The 26770-nt window shown below is 58.2% G+C and overlaps 1 protein-coding gene across 1 annotated transcript; it reads right to left on the minus strand.

The window, feature by feature from the left end:
- Window positions 1-1654: 1654 nt before the first annotated feature.
- Window positions 1655-25233, minus strand: EHD1 (EH domain containing 1). The gene is made up of 6 exons (XM_045485854.1): window positions 25122-25233; window positions 23496-23922; window positions 19503-19600; window positions 6791-7203; window positions 4206-4370; window positions 1655-3726 (listed from the first exon to the last, which is right to left on the minus strand). Exons 1-6 carry the CDS (start codon window positions 25147-25149, stop codon window positions 3202-3204), a joined length of 1656 nt encoding a protein of 551 aa, XP_045341810.1. The 5' UTR covers window positions 25150-25233; the 3' UTR covers window positions 1655-3201.
- Between the last annotated feature and the right edge of the window lie 1537 nt (window positions 25234-26770).

Here is a 26770-nt window from a genome sequence, read left to right on the forward strand (position 1 = left end):
TTTGAGAGAGAGAGAGAGGGAGGGAGGGGCAGAGAGAGGGAGAAAGAATCCCAAGCAGGTTCCGCACTGTCAGCACAGAGCCTGACCCGGGGCTGGAACCCACGAACTGTGAGATCATGACCTGAGCAGAGATGAAGAGTCAGACGCTTAACTGACTGAGCCTTCAAGGCCCGGGGCTGGAGTGACAGCATTTAACCTCCAGTGTGGGTTTCTCAAACGCGAGTCTATAGCTCAGACTTGGGGGCACAGCGAGCTGTGAGCTTTTCCTTTTTCAAGGCTACTTTCGGGGGGTACGTGGGTGGCTCAGTTGGTTAAGCGTCCGATTCTTGGTTTCAGCTCAGGTCATGATCTGAGATCGTGAGGTTCATGAGATCGAGCCCCGAGTCGGGCTCTGCACCGACAGTGCGGAGCCTGCTTGGGATTCTCGCTCACCTCTCTGCCTCTCCCCTGGGCTCTGTCTCAAAATAAATATTTTTATTTTTTTATTAATTTTTTAATGTGTATTTATGAGAGAGAGAGACAGACTAACACGTGGGGGAGGGGCAGAGAGAGAGAGAGAGAGGGAGACACAGAATCTGAAACAGGCTCCAGGCTTTGAGCTGTCAGCACAGAGCCCGATGCGGGGCTCGAACTCACGAATTGCGAGATCAAGACCTGAGTCGAAGTCGGATACTTAACCAACTGAGCCCCCCAAGCACCCCAAAATAAACATTTAAAGGCTACTTTCGAGAGCTCATGCTCTGGAGTTGGGCAGCCTGTGTTTGAGTCCCACACCTCTATGCTTGCTTTCCCAGTCCTCCTGAGTCTCAGGTCCTTGGCTGTGAAATGGGGAATAGTAACCTCCTGGGTCATGAAGGGCAAGGCAAACCTGAGCGGTTAACAGGGGGGCTGGCGAGCCCCTGCCCCCTCAGCTACTGGCCGTCAGACAGGACGTCCACCACACGAGCTGCAGCATACAACCTGGCCCTCAAAACCCACGGGCACCTGTTTGTGTCCTGCCTTTGTCACAGATGCGTCGCCCGGAGCTGTCTCCACCCTGACTGCGCCTAAAACGTCCCAGCTTCCATGGCGCATCAGCTCCTGATTTGTCGCCCTTCCCTCTGCCGGTACCATCAGTCCCCCCGTCTGACGCTGGCCGGCCCCACCCTTCATAATTGTGCTCTTGTCGCCAGTGTGTCTGCTGGGTCTGTCTTCAGAGCGCGGGCTTCACGGTCTCTGAACCACCCCGGGGCTTAGTGTGGGGCTCAGTAAGCCCTTGTCTCCTTGACCCCTCCCAGTGCCTAGAGTCCAAGGCCAGGGAGGGGCAGCAGTCGGAGAAGTGGAGAAGGTCGTAGAAAGCAGGCACCTTCACCCCAGCCCCTTGGGGGCCGGCCTCGTCCTCAGTCACCAGAACTTTCCCTGAATTCTCCCCCCCATCCTCCCCCCACAAATCAACTCTGCCCGCGCAGCCCCCAGCTGGCACAAGGAAAGGGGGGTCGTCAGCCCCATTACAGGCCTCGCTCTATGGGGCAAGGACCACCTCTGCACCCTGTCAGGCTTGCCGATCTGTCCCCGCTGGCACCTCGGCCCTCCAGATGCCCTGCCGGTGTCCCAGCCGCCGCTGTGGGGTGCAGGCCCCTGGAAGAGACGACGAAGCACCAAAAGCCACCTTCGGCACGATTAAATGTTTTTTAATGCAAGAAAAGAAGTTACCTTAGGTTGCTTTTTCTTCCCACAAGTAAGTGTGGATGGGCCATGGCACCTTGACAGTGACTTCCGGACCGGGAGGCTGCCCCCACCCTCACTGGATACTGCACAGAACGGTGGGCCGGAGCCAGCGGCAGGTGACAAGGTCAGTGCCAGTGACTCAGACCCAGCGGAGGCCCAGAGAGAGCAGTACTGGAGGCATGGGGCTGGGGGGGAGGGGGGGGGTCGAAGAGGTCAGATGGAGGAGTCCCTGAGACCTACCTGGGGAGTGCCTGGTGGGAAGCCTGCCCCCCCCCCCCGCCCCCTGCCAGTGATGGGGACACCCGCGAGTGTGGCCAGGCCCCCCGAGGCCGTGCTGGCAAAGCTGATGGGGCCACCTGATCTGGTGGCTCGCTGCCTCCGGTCCCTCACTGCTCAGCCTGGAGGGAGGTTATGCTAAGGGCATCCAAGACAACACGCTGCCCTCCTCTGCTCGATGGGGGGATGACGGAAGGAGGGTAGGAGAGGGCCTCCTCGAATGCGGGTACGAGGAGGGGAGGGGCTGGGTCGTCCCTGGTCTCTGCTGTCTGGACGCAAGGCCCAGGCCAGAAGGCTAAGCCATGCTGGCTTCGTCAGGGCCCCCCACCCATCCAAGGTGGGGGAGGAGGCACACCAGAATGTTCCAGGCAAGTGGAAGGGAGAAGCAAGAAACGCTGGCTCTTGGGCCCCCGACGGGGTGTGCTCTGTACATCCAACGGCTCTTGGGTGGGACCGCCCCTACTTGGAGTGTGGGAAAGGGGACAAAATCACAGCTTCTGAACAAGTGGTTAGGAAGTTACTGAAAAACTCGGTCAAGTATGAGAGGCGTCACTTTACAGAACAAAGCTAGCTTCTATGTTTTTCTGGGAAACGTTCTCACATACCTACTCATTCCCCGGACCCCACGAGAAAGGTAGTTGGGCTTATTTCTGTGCCTCCCAAGCTGGGGGAGCGGGGTGGGACAGGAGAGCACAGAGCAGGGCCCGTGCATAGGGGGCCACCACGGAGGGCAAAGGAGAAGGCACCAGAACCAACCTAATCCAGGAGCACGGGGAGGGGGCGGAGCCGCACAGGGAAGGAAGCCACCGGCCCAGCGAAGCCGCGCTCAGTTCAGCGACAAGCTGGGATCCTGGGGCGCCTGTCTGCACACGGCCCCAGGGCCTCCCCACAGCTGCCGGGTGGGGGGCAAGCCAGGGTGGGCAGGAGAGGACAGAGGCTTGTTGTGTGCGGGGCTGTCAGACGGAGGAGGCAAGAAAGAACGCTGCCTCTGACGTTATATATTAAAAATATCCATAGTTCTTGTGCACAAAATTCCATCATTCACATGCGAGTATCACCCGCCTCCCTGCTGGGCCCAGGAACAGCCTTAAAAGAAAGAGGATGGTTTTCCTTTTCAAGAGCTGAGGAAACATCGCTCAGTCTTTATGGACCTTGAGAGCTGGTGACCCTTCCCCTCCCCCCAGTCTCTGCCTGGCCAGGCGGGCGCGGCGGTCACGGTCACTCGTGCCTCCGCTTGGAGGGCGGGATCAGGTGCGGGGGCAGGTCGGCAGGCAGCTCGTGGCCCTCCAGCTTGACTTTGATGAGGTGGTTGGCCAGGGCAAACTCCTCGTCATCCAGCAGCCCGTCCTTGTCCACATCGGCCAGCTTCCAGATCTTCCCCAGCACCGTATTGGGCAGCTTGGACTTCACCATCTCCTTCTTGGCATTGGCGCCCGTGATCTTGCCGTTGACGGGCGACAGCGTGTAGAAAATCTCGTCGTAGGTGGGCTTGTCCTTGCCCACCACCCACTCCACGTCGTCGATGCCCTCGCCGGCCCCCTCACCGTAGCCGTGCCCAAAGGGCCCGTTCATGGTGCCTTCGAAGGCGCCGCCCTTCACGGCCTGGGAGGGCATCAGGGACTCCTCCTGGCGCACCATGACCATCAGCCGGGCGATGTCGTTGGCCAGCATGTCGTCCACCGTGTCCAGCAGCTTGGGCTTCAAGGCCTGGAACTTGCTGAAGTCCTGAGTCTGCAGGAGCTCCTGTGGTAGGCAGAGGGGGTGGGGGTGGGGGGGCTGGCTCAGGTCCCTTGCAGACTCCAGGCGGAGTGGGGGGAGCAAGGGATCCCAAGCCAAAGAGCTGGTTCCAGGTCTCGGCCCCGACCGCTTGGCAGCCCCTCGGCCTCGGCTCCCCCGGCTGCGGGGCAGAGGTACCTTCCCTGAAGGGCCGTGGGGAGGACGGTGCTGGAGTGCCTGGCCCGCCGCCCTCCCCCCGCCGTGCAGGGTGAGTCACCGCATTCCCCTTCGTGGTGTCACGGCCGGGTCGACTTCTGATTCGGGTGGGGTGCTGCTGACTGACTCAGCTGCTTCCATTTGGGGAGGCCCCACCCCAAGAAGCTGCATTCCCTCCAGAACCACTGCCCCGGCGTCCACCCCCCCCCCGCCTCTCCCCGCCACCGTCTTACTCCCTGACACCCCAGCGCCCACAGAGGGTACATGCGGGGTGCGCGGGGTGGCCACACCTGCATCTTGCGGAGGCTTGGGAAGTCGCCGGGGGAGATCTGGTGCTCCCGCTCGATCTTTTGGTAGATCTCTCCCAGGTTGTTCACCAGCTCTTTCTTCTTGCTCTCTTTACCGAACACATTGGGCATCTCCTTCTTGAGGGAGCTGATGATGTAGGCGTGGACCTGGAAAGACAGGAAGGGGCGGACGTCAGGCGCGTCCCGGACACCCTCCCGGACACCCTGTCAGGGGGGGACCTGCGCGGGGGCCGCCCCAGAAGGCTGGGACTGTAACTGGGGACGCTGCCCAAAGCAGACCAGAGCCCGTGTTCTCTGTGGCATCGGGCACCCCCCCAGCCACCCCTCCACGCAGCAGAGATGAGGGGCACGCCGTACAAGCCGAGCAGAGCCCTGCCATCCCGCATGTGCAAACGTGTGGCTGATGATGTCAAGTTCACAAAACTTCAACATGGCTGGAGTGATGCTCAGTTGACCACCCCGATGGCTCAGAATGACTAGGGATTAGGAAAATCACCTAAGGCTTTTCCCAGATGTTTTGAAGTTTATCTAAGCCCAATACCTTACTTAGACCTTCGCCAGTTAGGGGCACACCCTTCACTTCCCCACTGCGGGCTGGTGACGCCCGCAACCCTCCCAGGGCCCTGGCCCTCAGATCCCTCTGCCTTGCCAGGTACTGTCCAGCCGTGAAGGGCTGTAGCCAGCCGGCCTCACCCTCCTTCTCCGCACTGCCAGCTCTACTCCATCAAAACCCCTCCAGGGGCCTGGCCCTGCCCTGCCCCAGGCTGAGAGCCTGGCTGAGAACCGCCTGAGGGCAGCAGGCCTGTCAAAGAGAGTGGCAGTCACTGCTCCGCCTATCACAGGCCTGGCGCAGAGAGCCACTCACTCCAGGAAAAGAAAACGGTCTAGAAACCGCAGGTGCGGGACAAGATGGGAGGCCCCGGGGTTTTCCGGGCACGGTGACTCAATGTGCCCGTCGGCCGGGTAATTACAACACCATTTCTGTGGATGAGAAAAGAGTCTGCCCTTTGTTGTATCCTAGAAGGAGGCTGCGCGAGAACACAGGCGGCCCTGCCAACAGGAGGCTGGACAAGGAGAGACCAGAGCCGCCCTTCCCCGCAGCCTGGAAACGGGAGAGACCAGGGGCCAGTGAAGCGGGTTTTCTCATGGGTCCTTTTCTCAGAACCGACTCCACTCCCTGGGAAAGGTCACGAAGTGAGAGATCTAGAAAACCGTGCAGCCTGTATCCCCCAGAGCAGGCTCCTGCACGTTACTGTGCACACGGACCACCAGGGGATGGTGTTCAAGGGCAGACGGTTCGGTCGTGCCGGGCAGGGCCTGAGGACTGCACTTCTAGCACGCTCCAGAAGGGCCCGTGAGCACTGTGGGTAACCAGGGTGGAGACAGGGACCAGTGGTAAAAGATGAAGGGTCAGTTCTTATTACTTACGATAGCGAGCACCCACAGGCTACCTGACTTCAGACCTCCAGATGGGACACCGTGAGCCACCGTGTCGGGAGCCCAGGGCAACGGTTTCACAGGCCATGGGACTGCCTTCACCGAAGCCCTAACACCCACAGAATACCCTCCTATTCCTCCATGAGCCAGGGGCAGGTGTAAACCCCCCCTGCCCTCCGCGGCCACTGCTCCAGGGAGGGGGTGATGCACAGGGTCCCTGCTCGGCAGCCATCACCGACAGGCTCAGGCCAAAGCCGAGCTCTGAGCCCCAAGGATCCGTGACCCTCACACGGGCACTGACGCGGCCTGAGGACGTATCCAGGCAGGCTCACGACGTGCTGCTATGCCACATCAGGGGACATGCTCTGCCCCTCTGTGTCCCAAGGGTCCACTGGTGGCACTGACCTTTGCTTCCCAGCCCCACCCACGCCGGGGTCTCAGGGAGGCACTTGGCCAGGCGCTGAGATCCCAGGCTCGTGAGCAGTTCCGACGCTGCTGGCGGGTGTCGGCAGGCCCTGCGTTTCCACAGAGCACTGGGGACGGTTCACAAGGCCCCTGGGGGCTGAGGCCACCCGGGTTCTCCCTGGGCCCGCAGGCTTGCGCCCCATCTCTCCACCAGCTCCCACCTGAGGCCTCGCGGTCGCCTGCTGCTGCAACGCCCCATGGCCACACAAATAGACTGGGCTTTATTTGTCTTTGCGTGTTCTGCTTTCGCAGGACGACTGGTGAGTGCCGGAAGGGCAGGGATCGTGCGTGGCAGTCCCCACTGTGTCCCCGGCGCCCAGCGTGTGCTAAGCGCTCCACAGGCCCGGGAGGGAAGCTGACGAGGACTGCGCCCCCACCTGCTCTCCAGTTCCCAGGCTGCCCTTTGGCACAGTGCTATCTTCCCACCTGGTGTCCACACGCATCAAGACTCCGTTGAGAAGAGGTGGCATCCATGGGCGTAGAGGGGACTCGTTCAGACACGGCGCAACGTAGGCGTGTGGCTGTGGGTCTGCCCGGATGCGACTCGGGCGTCCCGAAAGCCACGGCAGCCCAATCCTGGGGCCCCGAGTGGCAGTCCCAGGCCCCCTCGGGCCCCCTCCAGCAGCGGACCACCTCCCCCCTGCCCACGCCCCCGCCCCATTTACCTTGGCCAGCCGTGCCCGCTTGATCAGGTCATTGAGCTTCCTGAGGGCGGCGTTTCGGGGCAGAGACTGGATGTCTTTGAAGAGGTCCTGCTCCTCGGCCTCAAAGAGCTTGCGGTTGTCGGGGATGAGGAGCGGGTGGGACCAGAAGGAGCCGATGTAGACCCTGACCACCTCGGGGGTGTTGATGATCTTCCCCAGGGACCACATGAGAGCCCCGTAGACCCGCATCAGCTGCTGGGTCTCGATCTGGTCGGCCTTGTTCAGCACCACGCGAATCTTGTCCTCATGGTTCTTGAGGGCCTTGATGACCTCCGAGAACTCGTCAGAGATGTCCAGCTTGTGGGCGTCGAAGAGCAGGATGATGCGGTCCACCCGCTCGGCGAACCACTCCAGGACGGCCGCGAAGTCGTACCCTGCGGGGGGGAGGCGGGAAGAGCAGGGTGAGGCGGGGGCACCGAGGCCCAGGCTGCTCGGTTGGCTCTCCTCCCGACTCAGCCCGGGGTCAGCTACATTTCCGTGTACTCACGCGGCCAGCCCGGCACCCTGAGGGCAGGGGCGTCAGGCCCCCACTGTGTGGCACCCCACCCCTGTGGCACCCTCGCCCACGCAGCACCTGGCCCGGAGCACAAATAAGTCATGCAAAAGAAGTCAGAGCCTGAGCTCTGAAGCAGCTCAGATCGGGGCGAGAGTGAGGGGGAGAGCCCGGCATAGCGAGAGGGGAGACTGGAGTCGGTGGGGGGGGGGTGCTGCCACCTGCCAGCTGGATGCCCTGGGACGACAGAGACAGTAACAGCCACCACGCCTGCAGCCGCTACTCGTGCGGTGCTCGCGCCAGGCCCCCCATTCTGCAGGAGTCTCATTTATTCTCCGCAACAGGGGTTGGCAGACCACAGCTCGCCCATCACCTGTTCCGCAAATACAAATTTTATGGCGGGGGGGGGGGGGGGGGCGCCTGCGTGGCTCAGTCGGTTAAGCGTCTGCCTCCTGATTTGGGCTCAGGGCATGATCTCACAGTTTGTGAGATCGAGCCCTGTGTCGGACTCAGTGTCGACAGTGAGGAGCCTGCTTGGGATTCTCTCTCTCTCTGCCCCTCCCCTGCTCTCTCTCTCTCTTTCTCAAAATAGTTTTATTGGAATGCAGCCACGCTCCTCGGTACGCTCTATGGTGGCTTTTGTCTACAATAGCAAAGTTCAGCTGTCAGGCCACAGACCACAGGCCTGCAAAGCCAAAAATATTAATTCTGACCCTTCAGAAAAACTTTGCTGGCCCCTGCTCTACGGCAGCCTATGACGTGTCACACACCGCCTCCCCTCGCTTAAGTCTTCCCTGTTCCCTAAAATGAAGCAGCTCTTCCCTCCGTTCTCTGCTGTTTTCCACCATCCAGTTAAAGCCCTTTGGTGAACATGGACATCTGCAGCAAAGACTGCTAACTGGAACTCTTCCTTTAATAACAGAACTGTTTGGCTTTAGCTGATTTCAGGGCCCCACAGCTTGAGAGTGCACCCCCCAGCCTCTCTTGAGGCAGAAATGACCATGAAGAGGTATGTGAGCCCTCTGTCCTTTTCTCCCTTCCTGAAGAATGGGATGCAGATGTGATGGAAGGAGCTGGAGCAACCACCTTGAGTTCAGAGGTGCAAACTGAACATTCAGGACGGCTTTGGACTACTGTTTTCCACAGAAACCGTCTGACGACTGGCTGAAGCCAACGGATTTTTGCGCCTCTGTAACCGCAGTTTAATTTGCATCCTGTTTTACAATTCCCCCTCTTCAAAATGTTTCCACCTCTTCCACTGCCCCCAGAAGGTGTGAAAGTTCTCATTCTCATCTTTTAGGAATCAAGAGGAGAGGAGAGGTAGGAAGACGACCACGTGAAAACAATCGCCTAAGAATCTTTGGGAAGCTTCGGTCCAAGGCCCGGAACTATCACTTCCTCTCTGGGGGATTCTGGGCAGGCCTCCTTGTCCCCGGGCTCCTTCTCCTCGTTCTTCAGCCAGCCGCTACCCACAGGCCACCTCCCACCTGAAATGTGGGCCGGTCCTCCTAAGAAGCACCAAATACATCCCAGAGTATAGTCAGGCTCCTGAGGGTACACGGCTCCTACAGGGCAGAGCCAGCCGGGACACTGCTCTCAGAAACTGGCCCAAACCAACCTCCTTGTCCTCACAGCCTGACTCTAGCATCCCCTGTACAACACGCTCACTACCCTCTGACCAAACTGGGATTTAGACATGCATTCTCTAGAGCGGGGAGAAGAAAAGGACAGAGTGTCAAGAAAAGGCCCAGAGTGACCACCAGTGCCATGAGGTGGGAGGGCAGCCCTCCCCAGCCTCATGGTTAAGGAACCTTCAGGGCGGTTCGTCAGAGGGGTATCCGGCCGTTCCCATCCTGCCGAGCCTCACAGACCCAATACAAGTCTATATGGCCAAGCTCCCCAAGAGGCTCCCTGCACTCAGGCCAGAACCAGGCCCTCATGGCAAGGGCTTTAAGATAAACAGTTAACACTGTGGGCGCGCCTAGGGGTGAAGTTGCTTGGCTGGATAAACATTCTGGCTGCCAGGCATCCCCCCCTCCCAACCTCACCCTGGTTCAAGTGTACCTTGGAGTTGTCTGCGTGTCCGAAGCCACAGCGTTCCAGGCCTCTCCCCACTCCGGTGCTCAGAAAGAACACAGGCCCTTAAATAAGACAGCTCTGGGTGGCTCAGTCGGTTAAGCCTCCGACTTCGGCTCAGGTCCTGATCTCAGAATTTGTGAGTTCGAGCCCCACATCGGGCTCTGTGCTGACAGCTCAGAGCCTGGAGCCTGCTTTGGATTCTGTGGCTCCCTCTCTCTCTACCCCTAACCCACTCATGCTCTGTCTCTCTCAATAATAAATAAACATTAAAAAAAAAAAAAAAAAAAAGACAGCTCTGTGTTCGACTCCCCTCGTCCGCCCCTTTCTGTGACCTGAAGTTTTTTGTTTTTTTTTTTTTAACTTTTATTTTTGAGACAGAGAGAAAGCATGAACGGGGGAGGGTCAGAGAGAGAGGGAGACACAGAATCCAAAACAGGCTCCAGGCTCTGAGCTGTCAGCACAGAGCCTGACGCAGGGCTTGAACCCACGGACTGTGAGATCATGACCTGAGCCGAAGTCGGACGCTCAACCAACTGAGCCACCCAGGCGCCCCTTTATTTTTTAATTAAAAAAAAAATCTTTATTTTTGAGAGAGAGAGAAAGAGAGAGACAGAGACAGAGAAACAGAGTGGGAGCAGGGGAGGAACAGAGAGAGGAGACACAGAACCCGAAGCAGGGGTTGTCAGCGTGGAGACTGATGCAGGACTCAAACTCATGGACTGCGAGATCATGACCTGAGCTGAAATCAGACGCTTAACCCTCTGAGCCACCTAGGCGCCCCTGTGACCCGAAGCTCTTAACTTTTCTGTTACAACTGTTTCCTCTGTGAAATTCAGAAAACAATTCCTCCTCCTATGGTCATAGGGAGGACCAGAAGGGACAACATGCGGGGCTCCTGGCACAGGCCCCACTGGCAGGAGGGGCCGAGTGGCCCAGGACGGCATCACGAGTCAGGAATGGAGACGAACCTGGCTCTGAGGCCAGAAGCCAGCTTTCACCCTTGGGGTAAGACATCAAAACTTAAGGAAAACCCTACATTCTGTCGACTCAGCATGGCAGCAACATGCATTTGTTCCTGCCCCAGCACACCAGGGAGACAGGATGCTCTGATCAGAAGCAGCCTCTCGACCGGCTGAAGTTTCTAGTATCATGGGGGTAAGGTGAAGCCGGTGGGGGGAGGGGGACAGTAAAGCTCCTGGGAGTCTGAACTTGAGCCTGGGCACGGTGGTCATCAGCCCTCCCGAGGCCAGTGCAGATGGTGGGAAAGCGCCAGACCACCAGATTCTCTGTGCTCAGAGCAGGAGAGGCGTGGAGAGGGTGCCGGGTCACTCCCGTGCCAGCTGCCAGCCGCCAGCCAGCATCCCAGGCTGCTGGTTCCAGAGGACGGGGCCCCCCGCCACCGCGCTCCGGGAGCCACGGGAAAGGACACCCGGAGAGAAAACTCATCAGCAGAAAACTAGAACAGGAAGGCTGAGAGGAGCAGGCCAGGGAAGCGGCAGGGAGGCCGCGGCGCCTGCCTGGGCCACAAAGCCACTGCCTTTTATGGCCCACTCTGGGAACAGCAGGCCAGCGCTGGGAAAGCAATGACTCAGGACTGAATGGTGGCTCCCTCCCAGCAGAAACGAGGCCCCACTTCTCCCCTCGTCAAACCGCCCGTCCTCAGGCCATCACAGATTGGATGACTGCAGATTCACACAGCTGGGGAGGCAGCGGTGCCAGAAGCGAGGTACTGGGAACAGGGGCGCCCCGATGGGCTGGGCTCCAGCCCAAGTTAGCTTTGGCCCGGGAGTCAGGACGGCGCACAGGGAGCTGAGCTCACCCCCAGACTCCACCCAATGTGGCCCCACGCCCCCCTCCCCCGATGGTGGGGGGCCCAAGACAACGGGGAAAGACGGAGAGGAGGAGCCCCTTCTGAATTGTGGCCGGAGTCACTGCCGCCGGTCCGAGAGCCCCAAGTGCCCCCCACCGCCACCCCCCCCCCAAGAAACCCAGTTACTCGCCAACACCTCGAGCTGGAGCCAGCAGAGCTAAGTCCTTTTTTTTTTTTTTTTTTTTTTTTTTGCAGGTGAATGAAATTTCCTGTTTATTATGAAAAATGCTCACACTTTTGGTGAGGGAGACACGGTGGCTGGCCAAGTACATCCACAGGTCATGAAAAGGGTCACTCAGGCTCGTGTGAGGTCATCGCAGGTGTATGACCGTGCACGACCACGTGGCTACAGCCACCGCCGGGCCTGCCCGGCACCCACTTGTCCACCAAACCCTCACTCAGCCTGAGAGATGCTGTCGCAAAAGGCACCAAGGGCTACACCCACAGCAGCAGCACCAAAGCATCACTCAAGTCCATGCACCCAGCAAGGTGGCCACGGCCACCACTTGGCCTAGAGCTAGGCCCCAGGCGACAAGCACAGGGAGGAGCGTGCCCGCGCCCCCACCCTCGCCCAAGGCAGTGAGCCTTCGGGCTTTGGGACACATTAGAGATCAGTCTCAGTGACAGGATAAGTGACGAGATCAGTGACAAGATGGCTGTCAGCCATCAGACAGCCCAATGCACAGCATTTCCTCAAGGAAAGTGGGAGTTCAAGGTGTGCTTGGTGCCAGAGACAAGTACACCCCCACCCAAGGAGACAGGGACACTTCGTCTGCCTCAGGTGGGGCTAGGACTGAGCGTGCGGACACCAGTGTCCCTATGAAGGACAGACAATGTGGTCCAAGGTGGTGAGCTGGAAAGGAAAGGCTGACCCCACAGCGTGAGGAAAAGCCAGTGCCGTCTCTGCTATGGGACAAGCTCCAGTGCAGAAAGTTCTGGAACTCTGGAGACACTATAGAACAAGCCAGGCACAAAAGGACCAATACTGTATGTCTCTACTCTTAAGAAGTACCTGTAGTCAAATCCATAGGGACAGTAGGTAGAACAGGGGGGAGGGGCGACGGAGAATTAGTGGTTAATGGGGATACAGCTTCTGTCTGGAAGATGAAAAGGTTCTGAAAGGTGGTGAAGGTCACACAACACCACGGATCTGCTTGGGGCCACTGAACTGTGCACCGAAGCACACATGTGCACACGTGTGTCACGGGGGTGGAGGCAGGGGGGAGGCAGAAGAGTCGTGTGTTCGCTTAGGGTGACCAGGCTGAGGGCTGGGCCGGGTCTCGGGGAAGCAACGGCGCAGGCCAGTGGACAGGAGACCCAAACGTGCCTCCCGTCCCAGCTCTGTTCCCACCAGGCCTCCTCGCCAGGTCTGACCTCCTGATGACAGTCCCGCCCCCCGCCAGCCATGGGCACCGAGGCGGAGGAGGGAAAACCGTGACAGGTCCTCGCCCTCTCCTGGCACCCTCCAAACACAGGTAGTTCCAGCAGCTGGGGGAAAAGCTACTTCATACATTCCAAGTTTCTAGAACATCAACAATAGAGGGTTTGTCTGCAATCGACGTCTGTTTCCTGCCATTCAAGCCGCGTGGGCCTCGGTATTTCTTGCCATAGCTCCCACCACGCACGCTTCCAGCTGGTGCTGGGCCCAGAAGAGGGGCACAGAGGGGCGAGATGGAGGGTAAGGCGCTGAGAGAGGACTGGGTGGCACACTTCTGCAAGCGGGCACTCTTCGGGGAAGGGCTTTCCCGGGGTTGCTCAGCGACCATTTGCTGTGTGCAAATGTCTGCAGCAACTTTGTTCAAAACTGCCCCAAACTGGAGACCTGTAGGCCCCTCAGCAGGTGAACGGGTAAGAAAGGAGGGCACACACATGCGACAGGGTAGGAACGGCCATGACAAAAGGGAACAGTCAGTCGATGCTCTCAAATACGTAACGAATCCCCAAAGCACCTGCTCAGTAAAGGAAGACAGACACAGAAGACTTTTACGTGACGTTCCAGAAAAGGCAAGACTTTAGGGACGAGTGTCACGCCAGTGGGTTGGGAGGGCGGGGAGCGACTGCAGGGAGCTTTCCAGGTGGACGGAAAGACCAGATCTTGGTCGTGGCGGTTGCATAACAGCTTCACGCAGCTGTACGTCTAACCAGGGTGAAGACCTCCATAAATCTGATGGGACACAAGCAAACAAATGAGCAAAGGGTGGGGAAGGGGAAGGACAGATGGACTCTGGAATCGGGCCCGCGTTGGAATCCGGAGTCCTTGTGACCCCATCAGGCCACGGACCCTCTGCGAGCCTCAGTTTCTTCTTCTGTGACGTGAAGATGGAAGTTTCTAACTCACAGGGCTGCTGTGGGCAGCAGGGGAGCGCCCGGCGCACTGTAAGCACTTGGTAAACGTTTGCTATCATTTACTCACGGGAATCGTATTTTGGGCTCCAGAAGCTCAGGTTCCGACGGGTGTGTAGGCAACGACCACTTCTAACGCGCAAAGAATGCCTCATGCCACCAAATATAAGCGGAACATTTGCAGGCGCTCGGGCCAGCTGCTACAAAGCCGGGTGCCGGCTCGCAGCCTTGGAACGAGCAGGTGCCGGGCGCCAGCACGGGCTGGTACCTCCGGGCACAGCGGCCCACGCCCCTCGGCGGAGCGGCGGCATTCCGGGCAAAGGCTCGGCCCAAAGCTGTCCAGGGGACCACAGGTGGGGGAACAGCGGCGGGGACAGTGGTGAGAGGGAGGCTTGGAGGAGGCAGGGGCCCCGAGAAGGTCCTGGAAGCTGAAGGGAAACTCCAGCTGAGTCAGTACTTCCCCATCCTCTGGCCTCCTCGGGAGGTTATTCAGGAAAAGGTCTAAGCAAAGTCTGGGAATCCCTGGATTTTTTGGTGTCTGTTTTTAATTAGCTGACATTTGCTGAACATGTAACTGTGCACCAGGGACTAGGGCAAGAGGTTAACACGTATAGATTCCTGTATTTATCAACAAGGAGGCTGATGTCGCTATTCCTGTTTTATTGACTTGGCTCCCAGGGGTCGCTGCAACTCCCTAGGGCCCCCAGCTCCTAGAGTACTGAGCTGGAGCCTGCACGTTCGGTCATTATCTGAACTATGGGTGCTGGGAAGCCAGGAGGGGTGCAGCACTTGGCCTTGCCCAAGGCTTTCAGGCAACCTCACAGAGCATGCTCTGGGCTGCAGAAAACCCCGACCCGGAGGGCGGCAGTCAGCACAAGGGTCAGCGGGAAGGGAGGGCCACAGCGCAGCCCCACCTCTGAGTCAGAGGACTCCGGGTCTGGGCCTGGGAGGCCCTACCTGCCTACTGGGATGGCCTCCAGGCTTGGATGGAGCCTGGGAACCAGAGGCAGTCAGCAGGAGGGCAAGTGAGAAGCCAGGGCACCAGCCAGCCTTGGCCAGGCATCCTAGTCCTCACCCACAGATGCTCTGGGGGACCGTCTCTGGCTGGAGGCAGAGAACAGGGAAAAGAAGATCCCAGCATTGTTGGTCCAAGCCCTGGACCTCAGGTCCATTTCTGGACTCAGAGTCTGGTTTCAGGCCGGGAGAGAAACGGAAGGTGGCCCCTGCGTGTGTCAGGAGAGCTCAGAAGCCCCTGCACGGTCATGACCCAACAGGGTCAAAGACTTGCCCGATCTGAGCTGTGGGCGCTCCTTGGCGGCAAAGCGTCTGCTCTCAACCCCGGCTGGTGTGGCCACAGCTTCTGCGGGGCCCGTGGGCACAGGCCAGCCCGTGTCACCTTGCACCAACGACGCAACCTTCCCAAGCCTCTGTCTCCTCATCTGCAAAGCAGCAGTGTCCTCCCCAATGCAGCTGTGTGATAACTCAGGGGAGCAGGTCCGTGTGGCAACGGTCTGCAGAAAGCCAGGCACGAGGCCGGCCAGGCGGTGTTCTCCTAACCCAAGTTCAAGGAACACTTCCCTGCTGACGTGACTCACAGGCACAGAAGTTGCGGCCAGCTCTCAGCCGCGTGGTGACAAGGGCAGGGGGTACCCTGGCCGGGCCCCTGACTCCCAGGCCGGGGCCTCCACCTGAGCGTGCTCCCCACCGCTGCCCACCAGGGGCCTGCCGTGGGAAAACCCTGCTCCAGCTCGTGACAGTCAGTGCAGGCGGGCAGCAGCCTGGGAGCCAAGGGCGCCAGCCCCACCGGGCCCTGGGTGCCCTTTGGAATGCCCTTTATCAGTCACACAGCACTAAAGACCGAATGCTGTCCCCACAGGCCACTTTCCCTGCTGACACAGGAGAACGTAATCTTTAAAGGCAGTCAGACTAGCACAGCGAGGAAGCGTAGCCCGAGGGCCCCACGGGGCCCCTTCTCCTTCCTGTGGTAATTCTCAGGGGGCTCTTGCAGAGCCTGGCCTGTACCCTGTTTGGGGCCTGCACGGGCCCTACGTTATCTTTCCAGGCAGTGCTTCCCGCACACGTTAGGCACCACGGGGAAAGGGGGAGGAAGTCCAGAGGGGCCGGGCAGATAGGGTGGGAAATGGAAGTAAACGTAAGTAGCAACTCTAATACATGTGCAACGTCCAGAAGAACCTTCTGTTTCCAGGGAACCAGGTCGGCGGGACACAGGAACGCGTGCTGCTTGCCCAGGACCCATGTTTTCTGGTGGCCCGATCTTTCTGGGAGGGAAACACCTGCTTTCCGTGCCGTCAGCAAAGGGAACAGACAGGCCGCCGGCCGGGGAACTGCACTGCCCTACTCTGACTTCCTCTGCTGGACAGGGCAACACGGGCCCTTTGCAGTGACTGATGGGTGGGGCCTCCGAGAAGAAGGCCGCTCCTTCCCCGTCTGGCGAGTGGTCACCTCCCGTGAAGACCACGGCCAGCACATCTGAGAGGTACTGCCCGCTGGTCTCTCTCCGGCTAATAAAACACTGACACCAAACATGTTGCAGAGCAAATGCCAACTTGGTAACTTTCAGTAAAACACTTTACACCAAGGTATCTAGGAGGCGCCTGGGTGGCTCAGTCGGTTAAGCGTCTGACTTCAGCTCAGGTCGTGATCTCACAGTCTGTGAGTTCGAGCCCCACGTCGGGCTCTGGACTGACAGCTCAGAGCCTGGAGCCTGCTTCGGATTCTGTGGCTCCCTCTCGCTCTGCCCCTCCCCTGCTCGTGCTCTGTCTCTCTGTGTCTCAAAAATAAATAAAAACATTTAAAAAAAAAAACCAAAAAACAAGATATCTAAGGGCACGGAGGGAAAGAAACTTTCACAGGAAGAAGCCCTCCTCCAATCAGAGCACTTTTTTTTTTTTTTAAGTTTTTTGCGACGTTTCTTTATCTTTGAGAGAGAGGGAAGGAAAGAGAGCGCGCGTGCACACGCACTGGCAGGGAGGGGCACAGAGAGAGGGAGACAGAGAATCTGAGGCGGGCTCCACGCTATCAGCACAAAGCCTGATGTGGGGCTTGAACTGAGGAACTGTGAGATCGCGACCTGAGCCGAAGTCGGACGGTCAACCGACTGAGCCACCCAGGCGCCCCAGCAACGCGCTTCTCTTTAAGGCCCACTCCTCCTTCCTGGCCGTGGTAGGGTGGGGGTGGGGGGCCCTCTGTGGCTGCCCCAGGACAGAAAGGAGCCACATCTCCCACCTGGAGGGGCAGCAGACAAGCAGGGGCGAGCCCTGGTGTCTCTGGCTGGCCTCCTCCTCCTCCAAGCACCTGCCACCTGCACGGGCAACTTGAGGGCGGGGACTGCCTCGCACCCCGCATCCTCCCCTGGCCCCCAGAGTGTACCCTATGCCTGCCGACCCGCGAACTGGAGAGCACGCGGAGGCACAGCGGCGCCTGTCCCAGAGAGGGCACATCTGGACACCGCTGCCCCCCCTTTTTGCTGACAGAGAAAGGAGGCAGGGGAGGGAAACATCCCAGCAGACGGGGCCAGGGAGCCCGATGCTGCAAGACATCTCCTCCCAACCTGTCGCCTGCCGAGCTCTAAGGACGCAGGCTGACATGTCAAAGACACTCTTCCCAAGCAGGGGAACCTCACGGCACTGCTGGAAAACAGCGATGTCTGTCAGGGCGCCCGGGTGGCTCAGTTAGTTAAGCGCCCGACTGGGTTTCAGCTCAGGTCATGATCTCGTGGTTCGTGGGATCGAGCCCCAAGCCGGGCTCTGCACGGACAGCGAGGAGCCTGCTTGGGGTTCTCTCTCGCCTCTCTCTGCCCCTCCCCCCACGCACTCTCACGTGCCGGGGCGTTCTCTCTCTCCCTCTCAAAATAAATAAATACACATTAAAAAAAAGAAAGAAAGAAAGCAGTGGTGTCTGGGATCCCTTTTACAAGACAACGAGGGTCACGAGCCCTTTCCCTCGAATACCGTAACTCCGAGCTCTGAAGGCCGTAAGTGAGCACAGACTGCCGAGAAGGTAAGCCGGTGTTTGTCAGCTACCGTCCCCATCCGAAGATGTGTACACATCAGCTGACCTCTGCGGCGGGGAGGTGGCCGCCCAGAGGTGCCTTAGTTCTCCATCCGATGGCCCCCAGTCTACCTACTCTTCAAGGTCATTAAAAAGGTAACACGACAGGAGCGCCTGGGTGGCTCGGTCGGTTCGGTGTCTGACTTCGGCTCAGGTCATGATCTCACGGTTTGTGAGTTCAAGCCCCACGTTGGGCTCTGTGCTGACATCCTGGAGCCTGCTTCTGATTCTGTGTCTCTCTCTCTCTCTCTCTCTGCCCCTCCCCTCACACTCTCTCTCTCTCTCTGTCTCTCAAAATTAGACATTAAAAAAATTAAAAAAAAAAAAAAAAGATAACACACAGAGCCTCAAAGAAAAGTCCCTCCGGGAGAACTCAGGCCTGGAAGTGAACAGAGAATCAATTCCCCCTTGTCTGGCTTTCTCTTGCATGCTTATCAGGTATTTTCTTACAACCAGGTTGAAACAACAGCAGTAAGAGAGGGAAAACTAGCCCTCGTCTTTTTGTTTGTTTTAAATATTTATTTTATCTCTACACCCAACGTGGGGCTCGAACTCAGAACCCTGAGATGAAGAGTCGCACGCTCCTCTGAGCCAGCCAGGTGCCCCTAGCCCTCTCCTTCTCAGAAGGGGTCCCAAAGCGGCCCCCTTCATCTCCTAGGAGTGTCTTTGTCATCAGGGTGCAGAACCTGAAAGCTGAAACCAGACTGAGAGACAGAATTAGGGCAGTTTCAAGATGCTCTGATGTAAGCCCTTTTCGGCCGGGGCCCACAGCCTGGAAAAAAAGAGAAGCAAGGTTTCTCAGGACCGAGAACAGGGCCCCCACCTCCTCAGAGCCACAGCAGCCACAAAAAATACCCCGAACGTCAGGCTGCTGGCTTCAAAGGCAAAGTTCGCCAAGGCTGGGCCGCCCAGAGGGAAAGGGGTACAGGAAAGATTCGCAAGTTAATGGTAAACAAATCTGGTCACTTGTCTTCAACCCCTGAGTTTGATCTTACTTCACTCGCACATTTGTAGCTGTAGGCCCCACTCCTAGCCTGCCCTCACGCTCCGGGCAGACAGCAGCCCCCTTCCCATTCGAAAAAAGGAACAGCAGCAGAAACATAACGCGGTTCAGGCTCATCCTGAACCGGATCTTCAGAAGAGCCCGGCAAGATCGAGTCAGGAGTCTGCACGACTAGGGGCCCGACACGCTAACACTACCACTACCCGGCATGGAAACCGCCCACCGCGCACGGCGGCTGATTTAACACTGAAGCAAACTTAAACACGTTGCCACTAACCCCTGAAACAAATATTTAACAAACTCCTGCAGCTTCTCCTTTGGGCTCACTTGTTCATGTCAACTGTTCTCTCACAGACCTGCTGGGCTTGCCAGGAATCCCTATGGTGTTGGAAGCAAAGCTTTTAAACATAAACTAAAGTGAGTGAGCCCCAGGGGGACCAGGGGCCCGTTCAGAACGGCTGTGCTGGCCGAGGTACCTGGAGCCCGGACCCGGAGTGACTTCCTGTGACCTCGCAGCCAGCCCAAGGTGCCTGCTCGTCAACCTGCCCTCTTTTCCAGATGCCCCAGGGGTTGGGAAGCATGAAAGTCATGCGAGATTGGCTGTGCTCTGCCCCAGACAGCTCTTAGTGATCTGGGCAGAGGCAGCCAGGGGAGAGAGCAGCTCCTGACCACTCTGGGCTCAGCGCACTATGAGGACACGAGGCTGATATAGAAGGGTCCCCGCCTGGGCCAGGAGAGACCTGGAGGGCAGCATTTGGTCCACGCAGCGGACATCAGACGGAAGGTGCCCCGGGCCGTGTCGGAGGCTGTTTACCTCTGCTGATGCGCTGTTTCTCTCCAGACAGGATCCCGGGAGTGTCGATGATGCTTATACTGTCCAGGACTGGGTTGGGCAGCTGCGCACACATGAACCTGCACGAGAGCAAGAGCCCAGAAGAGAGACGTCAAGACTCGGTTATTGGTGCTCTAGATGTGACAGTGGGGCATTCCGTACCCCTTCCTCTCCACCTCTGCCCTCCTTTCCAGAAGCAAAGAATGTCAAGGTTTTCTACACTCTTGGTTTCCAGGGGTGGCCATGGAACAGCTCATTCTCTTAACTGGGAATCCAACCAGAGGCTCAGACTGCCCTACATCAGCACTTTCCCCATGCGAGCTTTGTCCCCAGGGTTTAGGAGTTCAGCTTTCAAGTTGCTGATACGGTATGAAAAGTGCACGAGCCTGGGTCACCATTCAACTCCAGAAGGGAAACAGAAAGGGACCCTGGGACCCTGGAATTCTGTATTAAAATGTTCAACCACTTGGCTGAATTTCCATATATACCGAAGGCAGCGAGAGGCTTTCTTACTGCTGCTGGGCCCAGCTGCCTGGATGAAGGGATAGCCGTGGGAGACGGGTAACAGCTGGGGGACACATGGGCTGGAGCCGGGGGGCCGGTGGGGGGCGGGGGTAGGGCAGGGAAGCACAGACACGGTTCACAGTTCTCTGAAAGCCACAGCAGGCCAAGGAAGAATGAACGAAGCCACAGACAGGACGGCAGCTCATGAGCCAGGGCTTAGCTGTGTGTGTGTGTGCCTGAATTCCCACTGAGCTTAGAACAGCCCAGAACAGCAAGGGGCTGTCCCAACTGATCACAGAGATTCTTTGCTGGACACAGCCGCTTCTCTGAAAAAGATACTGTGAGCAAAGAAAATACTGACCCTTTGTCTGTAGGACGCGGGCTTAAAAAGCTGCCTTGCCCACAGTGAGGAGGAATCTGAGCTGATAAGGTTCTCCTATCGGCCCCAACCCCCCCCCCCCCCACAACAAAGTGACCAGTGGCCGGGCTAAGGGCAGCTGGCCAAGGGGAGAGGTGCCGCCCGCAAGCACAACGGAGCCACATCAGCTGACCCGCAGACCTTGGACCTCGTCCTCACCAGTGCCGGCAACGGAGCCGGGGTGCCGGAAGTAACTGCAGGCCAGACCCGGACCCTGCTAGGGAAGGGCGGCGTCACTGAGAGGAGCCCAGATTAAAAGAATCTGAAGCAGAACCGGCTCCGAGAAGTTACAGACCTAAAAACGCCTCGTAAATGAGACTGTGGAGCAAGCTCACGTGTGAGAGACACAGGAATAAGACGCCCTGCAGGGCCCGGGGGGCAGGCGGTGCACGGGGCACACGCAACATGCATTTTTCACCAACAAGGACGCACCGAGTTCATCTCACACTCTAAGTGGGTGGTACCGGTTACACAACTGAGTCCTCACAGGATGCTCTTAGGACATCCTGACGGCACCCTGACTTGGTCGGCTCCATCGGAGCCTACTCTTAGAGCGGCCACTTACGGTAAAAGGCCAGAAAGTCAAGTTCATGACTCAACGGGGTCTCTCTCTCTCTCTCTCTTTTAATTTAGAGAGAGAAAGAGAGCAGGGGAGAGGGGCAGAGACAGAGAGAATCTCAAGCAGTCTCCATCCACAGCCAGCGCAGAGCCCAACACGGGGCTCGATCCCACGACCCCAGGATCGTGACCTGAGCCAATATCAAGAGTCGGATGCTTAACTGACTCCCAAGAGCTCCTCAATGCGTCTGTTGAAGTGTGCCAGGAGAGGCCGTGTCAGGCGGGCAGAGAAGAGCCCCCTTTGTGTGCTCTGGCTAGCCGGGTAGCACTTGGTATGCTCCATGGGCTGATACAGCTTGGGGCCCCAGCTCAAGTGCAAACCCATGCCACTTGACCCTTGGCTGATAAGGCTCCTTTGGGCAGTGATCGAGAACCCTCTGGAGAGTGGCAAGAAGGAACTGAGGGGTGCCTGGCTGGCTCAGTCGGTAGAGCATAGGACTCTTGATCTCAGGGTTGCGAGTTCAAGCCCCACGTTGGGCGTGGAGCCTACTTTAAAAAAATACACACACACACACACACACACACACACACACACACGGCACCAACATCATCAGAATGCCTGCCTTGGACCCGGCACCCCCGAACTGCTCTTTTTTTCAGGCAGAAGCAGCGGTAGGTGGTAACTGGCTGCATGAAGGCCCATCAGCGCTGCTCTGGTGAGCCTGACAAGTCAGCAGAGCCCTCTGAGCCAGGCTTTCCTGAACCACCGAGGTGTGGGGTGCCTGGATGATGTCTACGATCCCTTCCAACTCTGAAACTTTAGGTCTCCAAATTCAGAACACAGGTCATATCCTTGCAAAAAACAGTCTGCTCTCACAGTCGGAAGTGGAAACGCAAAGACAGAAGTAGGTGTAGCTACTCTCCGTTCTAGCTTCCCGAAGCTCAGCGTGAAAGTCAAGACCTAATAATGCTTGAAATTTCCAGCACAGCAGCCAAACTTTCCACAAGACCCTATGGCACCCACCGGCTAACAGTCTGGGCTAATTGCCTATCTACAGGCACAGTAATTCCAAAACACTGGTGTAATACCGGAGGAGGGCTCACGGCTAAGAGGGCCACGCCTCTCACATGAAGGGCTTTACTTAGCCCTGGCCCTTGACACACGAACGCCATCAACCACCAAACAGGACAGGCTTAAAACGCCTGAAAGGGACAAAATAATACAACAGAAGCCTGCCTGTCTTTTCTATTAAAGGTCAGCTCTGTGCACAGAAGTAGGCTGGCCACTGGCTCGGATCAGGAGCAAGCTGGTTCACCCTGTGTGGCTGGACAGTGTCTGGAAAGGAATGTGATCATACAGGGCGGAGACCTGGAAGGCACGAGTCAAGGATTCTTTCCTAGGCTCTTCCCAGGACCCAGACTTTGAAAGGCATGTGGAGTCACTCCTTCAATGGGGGGTGGGGGTGGCAGAAAAGGCAAATCTGTCAAGTCCTCTGGTATGTCTCTGGGGGTAGGGGTGGGGAGAGGAAATTTAGTATAAGCGAGCACGGGGAGAGGGACTTTAGAATCACGGACTAGCGCCTTTGAATTCCTTTACAGAAGTGTGAGCCTGGCTGTTGCACTCCTTAGAACAAGGGCCAATGGGTTTCGTTCCCAGCATCGTGAGGGTTAGTCTCTTGGAGGATAACCCTGATCACCAGGAGGCAGATTTCACCCATTTAACCGGGGAAACTGAGGCTCAAGAAGGTTAAGGAACGTCCTAGGGAGGGATTCAGGGCCCTGATCTCCTTCCAGGACTCCCAGTGCCACAGCCTGAGGCTGCTTCCTGAAACTCCTAAAGCAGCACAGTTTAGAGCTGCGCCTGCCCCCTACCTGAAGAGAAGTGTTCACACCCCATCTGTCCGCTACCTCGTGGGCTGCCCCAAACTCAGCAGGCCACAGGAGATCCTCCTTGTCCCTCCCACATGAAACCATTGGTCCCAGGGGAGGCACAGCACACCAGCAAAGGGAATGACTAAAAGTTTCACATATTTTTCCAGGACACTTAAGAAACAGACATTTGGAGAAAGGGAGGGAGAAAGGGGCCGGTATGAATGGATTACACGCACCCAGTCTGGGGAAAGGACTACTTTGTGGAGAGGTGGAGACAGAATCTCTCACTTTCTCAACGCGGATCGCGGTTCTGAGGGAAGCAGGGCTAGGATCGGCAGGAAGGTTTGGGGGTTAAACTGATAATCTGGAAAATTATGGGGGGGGGGTGTGACACAAGCGAGGGGGGGCGGTGGCGGCGACACCCGCTCCCAGACCTCTGGGTGAGTTTTTGGTGCGAAGAGGCAGGGGCCCTTGTCCCAGGGAGTGGTCGCCGAGGGGCTCGCTGGGGCCTCGGAGACAAAGGACAACGGGGGGTGGGGGTGGGCAGCGGCCGCGATAGGGTCAGGACCCGAGTGCGGCATCGGGGGTCCCCCTTAGGCGCCCCGGGGGCAAGGGGCGGCTACCTGTTGAGGAAGGCGTTGCCGAAGGCGTTGAGCTTGCGGAAGGGACGCCGCGGGTCGACGACGAGCGCGTTGCCCGGCACCACGCCCTCGGTGGGGCCGTGCATGACTGCGATGAACGAGTCGGTGGTGGGCTCGGGCCCGATGCGCATTCCCGGAAAGTCCTGCTCGATCAGGTGCCGGATGAAGGTGGTCTTGCCCGTGCTGTACTGGCCCACAAGGAGCACCATGGGCTTGTTGTCGAAGTCAGCGTCCTCCAGCGCGGGCGAGTGGAACTCGTGGAAGCGGTAGTGCTCCTCCAGGGGCAGCAGCTTCTGCGCGTACAGCTGCCGCAGCCCCTCGGACACCGTCTGGAAGAGCTCCGGCTCCTTCTTGCGGCGGGCATCCTTGCTGACCCAGCTGAACATGCTGCCGGGGACGGGGCTGGCTGCTGCGGGGCAGAGCGGCGGCTGAGAGCGGGGCGAGGGCGCAGAGCCGAGGCGGGGCCCGGCCGGCCGGCGGAGGGGCGGCGGGGCAGGGGGCGGGGAACGGCCTGTACTGCGCAGGCGCACAGCTCGGCCCGCTGAGCGCCCTCTGCGCAGTGGCGCGCGCTCCTGGCCGTGCGGCCTTTATAGGGCCGGGCCCGGCGTTCGGGCGCGCGCCGCCGCGGCCGCCGCCGCGGCCGCCACAGGCCGTGGGGAACTGGGCGGGGGAGGAAGAAGCTCCGCCCGCGAAACCCGCGCCACGTCCTCCCCTCCCCCGGCTCCCATTGGCCGACTCCAAATATCGCGAGCGCCGCTCGCTCCGCTCCCCGCCCCTGGCCCGGGTGCCGTGGCAACCGCACCTGTTTCTCACCCACCGCCCCGCCCTCCTTGGGGCAGTTCGCGGACGTGCTGCGGTTGGGAAGCCGGGGAGCCGGGGTCGCGCGCGAAGAGGTCGGGGAGTCTGCGTGCCTTCCAGCACCCGCGAGACGCCCAGTTAGACACCCGGCTCCCTGGCTGCGCGCCGCACCCGCGCTTCCCCCACGAACGGTCCTCCCGCCCCCACTGGCTCAGAGTCCCCGGAAGTACCGGCGGACCCCGGGGGCCTCGCTCCAGTCTGAACAGGCCTTCCTTGCCTCCTCCTCGCCCCTGCTTCCCTGATGCTACTTCCTACCCCTCTTCTCCGTCTGCTTTGGGGAGAGGGGGAGAGAGGAAAGAAGGAGTAGACGAGGCTGAGGGAGTAGAACGTCCAAGGCGGGTGGTGACTGGGGAAAGAAAACTGGGCAGGGAGCAAGACGCCCCTGGGGAAAAAAGCGACCAGCAGCAGGAGGCCTGAGCTGCCCTCAGGCCAGTGGGGCGGGGAATTGTAAGATGGACACAGCAGCGGAGGACACAGGACATACTCGGGAAGAAGAGATAGCCTCTCTGAAGGGGCTGCATCTGTGGGAGGTTGGGAAGGGGTACCAAGGAAGTTGAGGCCCTTTGACCGCTTGAGTTTTGAGGAAGTGAAATCGGAAATTCCCTATGTGGGGTGGAGGGGAAATGTGGGGCAACAATGAAATCTTGTGGGAACCTAGGGGGAATTAAAAAACCCAAATACTTCTGCTTTCCTCTTAGGGTCACCACCAGTTAACCGGCTTTTACTCTGATCTGTGCCCCATCCCCTTACCAGTTCCTGGCTGTTCCATTAGGCTCATTCCCCGGCCATCATTCCCTGCCACGTATAGGCCCCTGGCCCTGGCTGTCCAGGCCGGTGAGAATGTTCAGTGGGTGATGTCAGAACTTGGGGGGCTGATTGTTACATAACCAGAATGAGGATACCAAAGTGTAGGAGGGGGTCGGGGGTGAGGTGGTGGTGAGTTCCTAGATGGATCTGAAATGCACCTAAGAACTCGAAAGCCTCATGCCCAACTTTCCGGCTTCTGGGAGATGTGGGAGCCTGGAGGGCCAGGTGCCTGTATCCGGGAAGAAAGCAGGCTGGCAGTGTAAAAGGATGGGGGCAGGAACTCAGATCTGAGACGAAGCAGAATATTAGGGAACCTGGGTCAAGTGGGAGCCAGAGAGGGCAAAATGGAAGGTTTGGTTGCCCACCCCTTGTAGGATAGGGCCTCAGTGCCTTCTGAAGAAGTAAAATGTTAAATCCATTGCCTCCCACCCCGCCCCTTTCCCTCCCTAATCATTGGAAAGTCCTGCCTGTAATCTTAGGTCTCTGACTTACTGCTTTTATTTGAGATTTCATTAGTGTTCTTTTATTTGAGATTTCATTAGTGTTCTTTCATCAATAACAGTAAAACAGAAGCCCCAAGGGTCTTTTTTTTTTGGTGTCAAAAAAAGACATTGAGCCTCTTAGGGCTGTCACCAGAGGCTGAGTGCCAGCTGGTGATCAGGAGCCTTGGGTGGGTCCAGTCCAGACTTCCTGGGCCAGCTTTAGAAGCCAAAGGACTTGCCTCCTCCATGGTGCTTTGAGGGGTCCACCCCGGAGATGCAACTTCTGGGCTGTTCCAGGGCAGAGCTCGGGGCTGAGGATCCTGAAAGAGATGGTTGTTCAATGGCCTGAATGGGGCTACAGCGAGCTCCCCCTCGGCGGCATTCACATTGACCGGCGGTGGTTTATCACATCTCCCCAGAGCCCTCTGTGCTGGGAATAGCCCTCCCAATAAAATTGAAAAACAAAATGTTCCTGGGTTATTTATACATGAGACTCAGCCCGTGTTTGTTACATATGGCCGCTTGGCTTTCTCCAAGGGGCACAAAGGACTGGAAGAAGGCATCTCTCTCCCTCATGAGGCCCAAGTGGGCAGAGATCAGTTTTCCCAGTTTCACGGAGTTGGCGCTCAGGTCCTGGCCAGCTTCCTCATCTGGTAGTTCCCAGATTGTGAAAATGGCCTAATTTTCTTTGTGTGTGTGTGTGTGTGTGTGTGTTTTGAGTAGGGTAGATTCTATTTGGTGGGAGTTTTGTAAAACACGAATGAAGCATTTCACTTTGGGTGTCTCGGTTTCACTTTCTGTCTATCTTAAAAAAATTTTTTTTTTCAACGTTTATTTATTTTTGGGACAGAGAGAGACAGAGCATGAACGGGGGAGGGGCAGAGAGAGAGGGAGACACAGAATTGGAAACAGGCTCCAGGCTCTGAGCCATCAGCCCAGAGCCTGACGCGGGGCTCGAACTCATAGACCGCGACCTGGCTGAAGTCGGACGCTTAACCGACTGCGCCACCCAGGCGCCCCCACTTTCTGTCTATCTTGAGGAAGAGTTCGACTCTTTTCCTTTTTCTCGGAAATGATGCCCCCCCCCCGCCCCCCAGCGTTTCCTTCTTT

This window comes from Leopardus geoffroyi, chromosome D1 (genome assembly GCF_018350155.1).
Source record: "Leopardus geoffroyi isolate Oge1 chromosome D1, O.geoffroyi_Oge1_pat1.0, whole genome shotgun sequence".
Classification (NCBI taxonomy): domain Eukaryota; kingdom Metazoa; phylum Chordata; class Mammalia; order Carnivora; family Felidae; genus Leopardus; species Leopardus geoffroyi.

Bases quoted from the DNA above. Each gene is read 5' to 3' on its own strand.
- EHD1 (XM_045485854.1), bottom strand. From the start codon at position 25,149: ATGAGCCTAATGGAACAGCCAGGAACTG. The intron at 23,923-25,121 runs GTAAGGGGATGG...TCTGCCCCGCAG, and splicing joins AATGGAACAGCCAGGAACTG to CAGCCAGCCCCGTCCCCGGC. The intron at 4,371-6,790 runs GTAAATGGGGCG...CTGTCTTTCCAG, and splicing joins AGCGGGCACGGCTGGCCAAG to GTCCACGCCTACATCATCAG.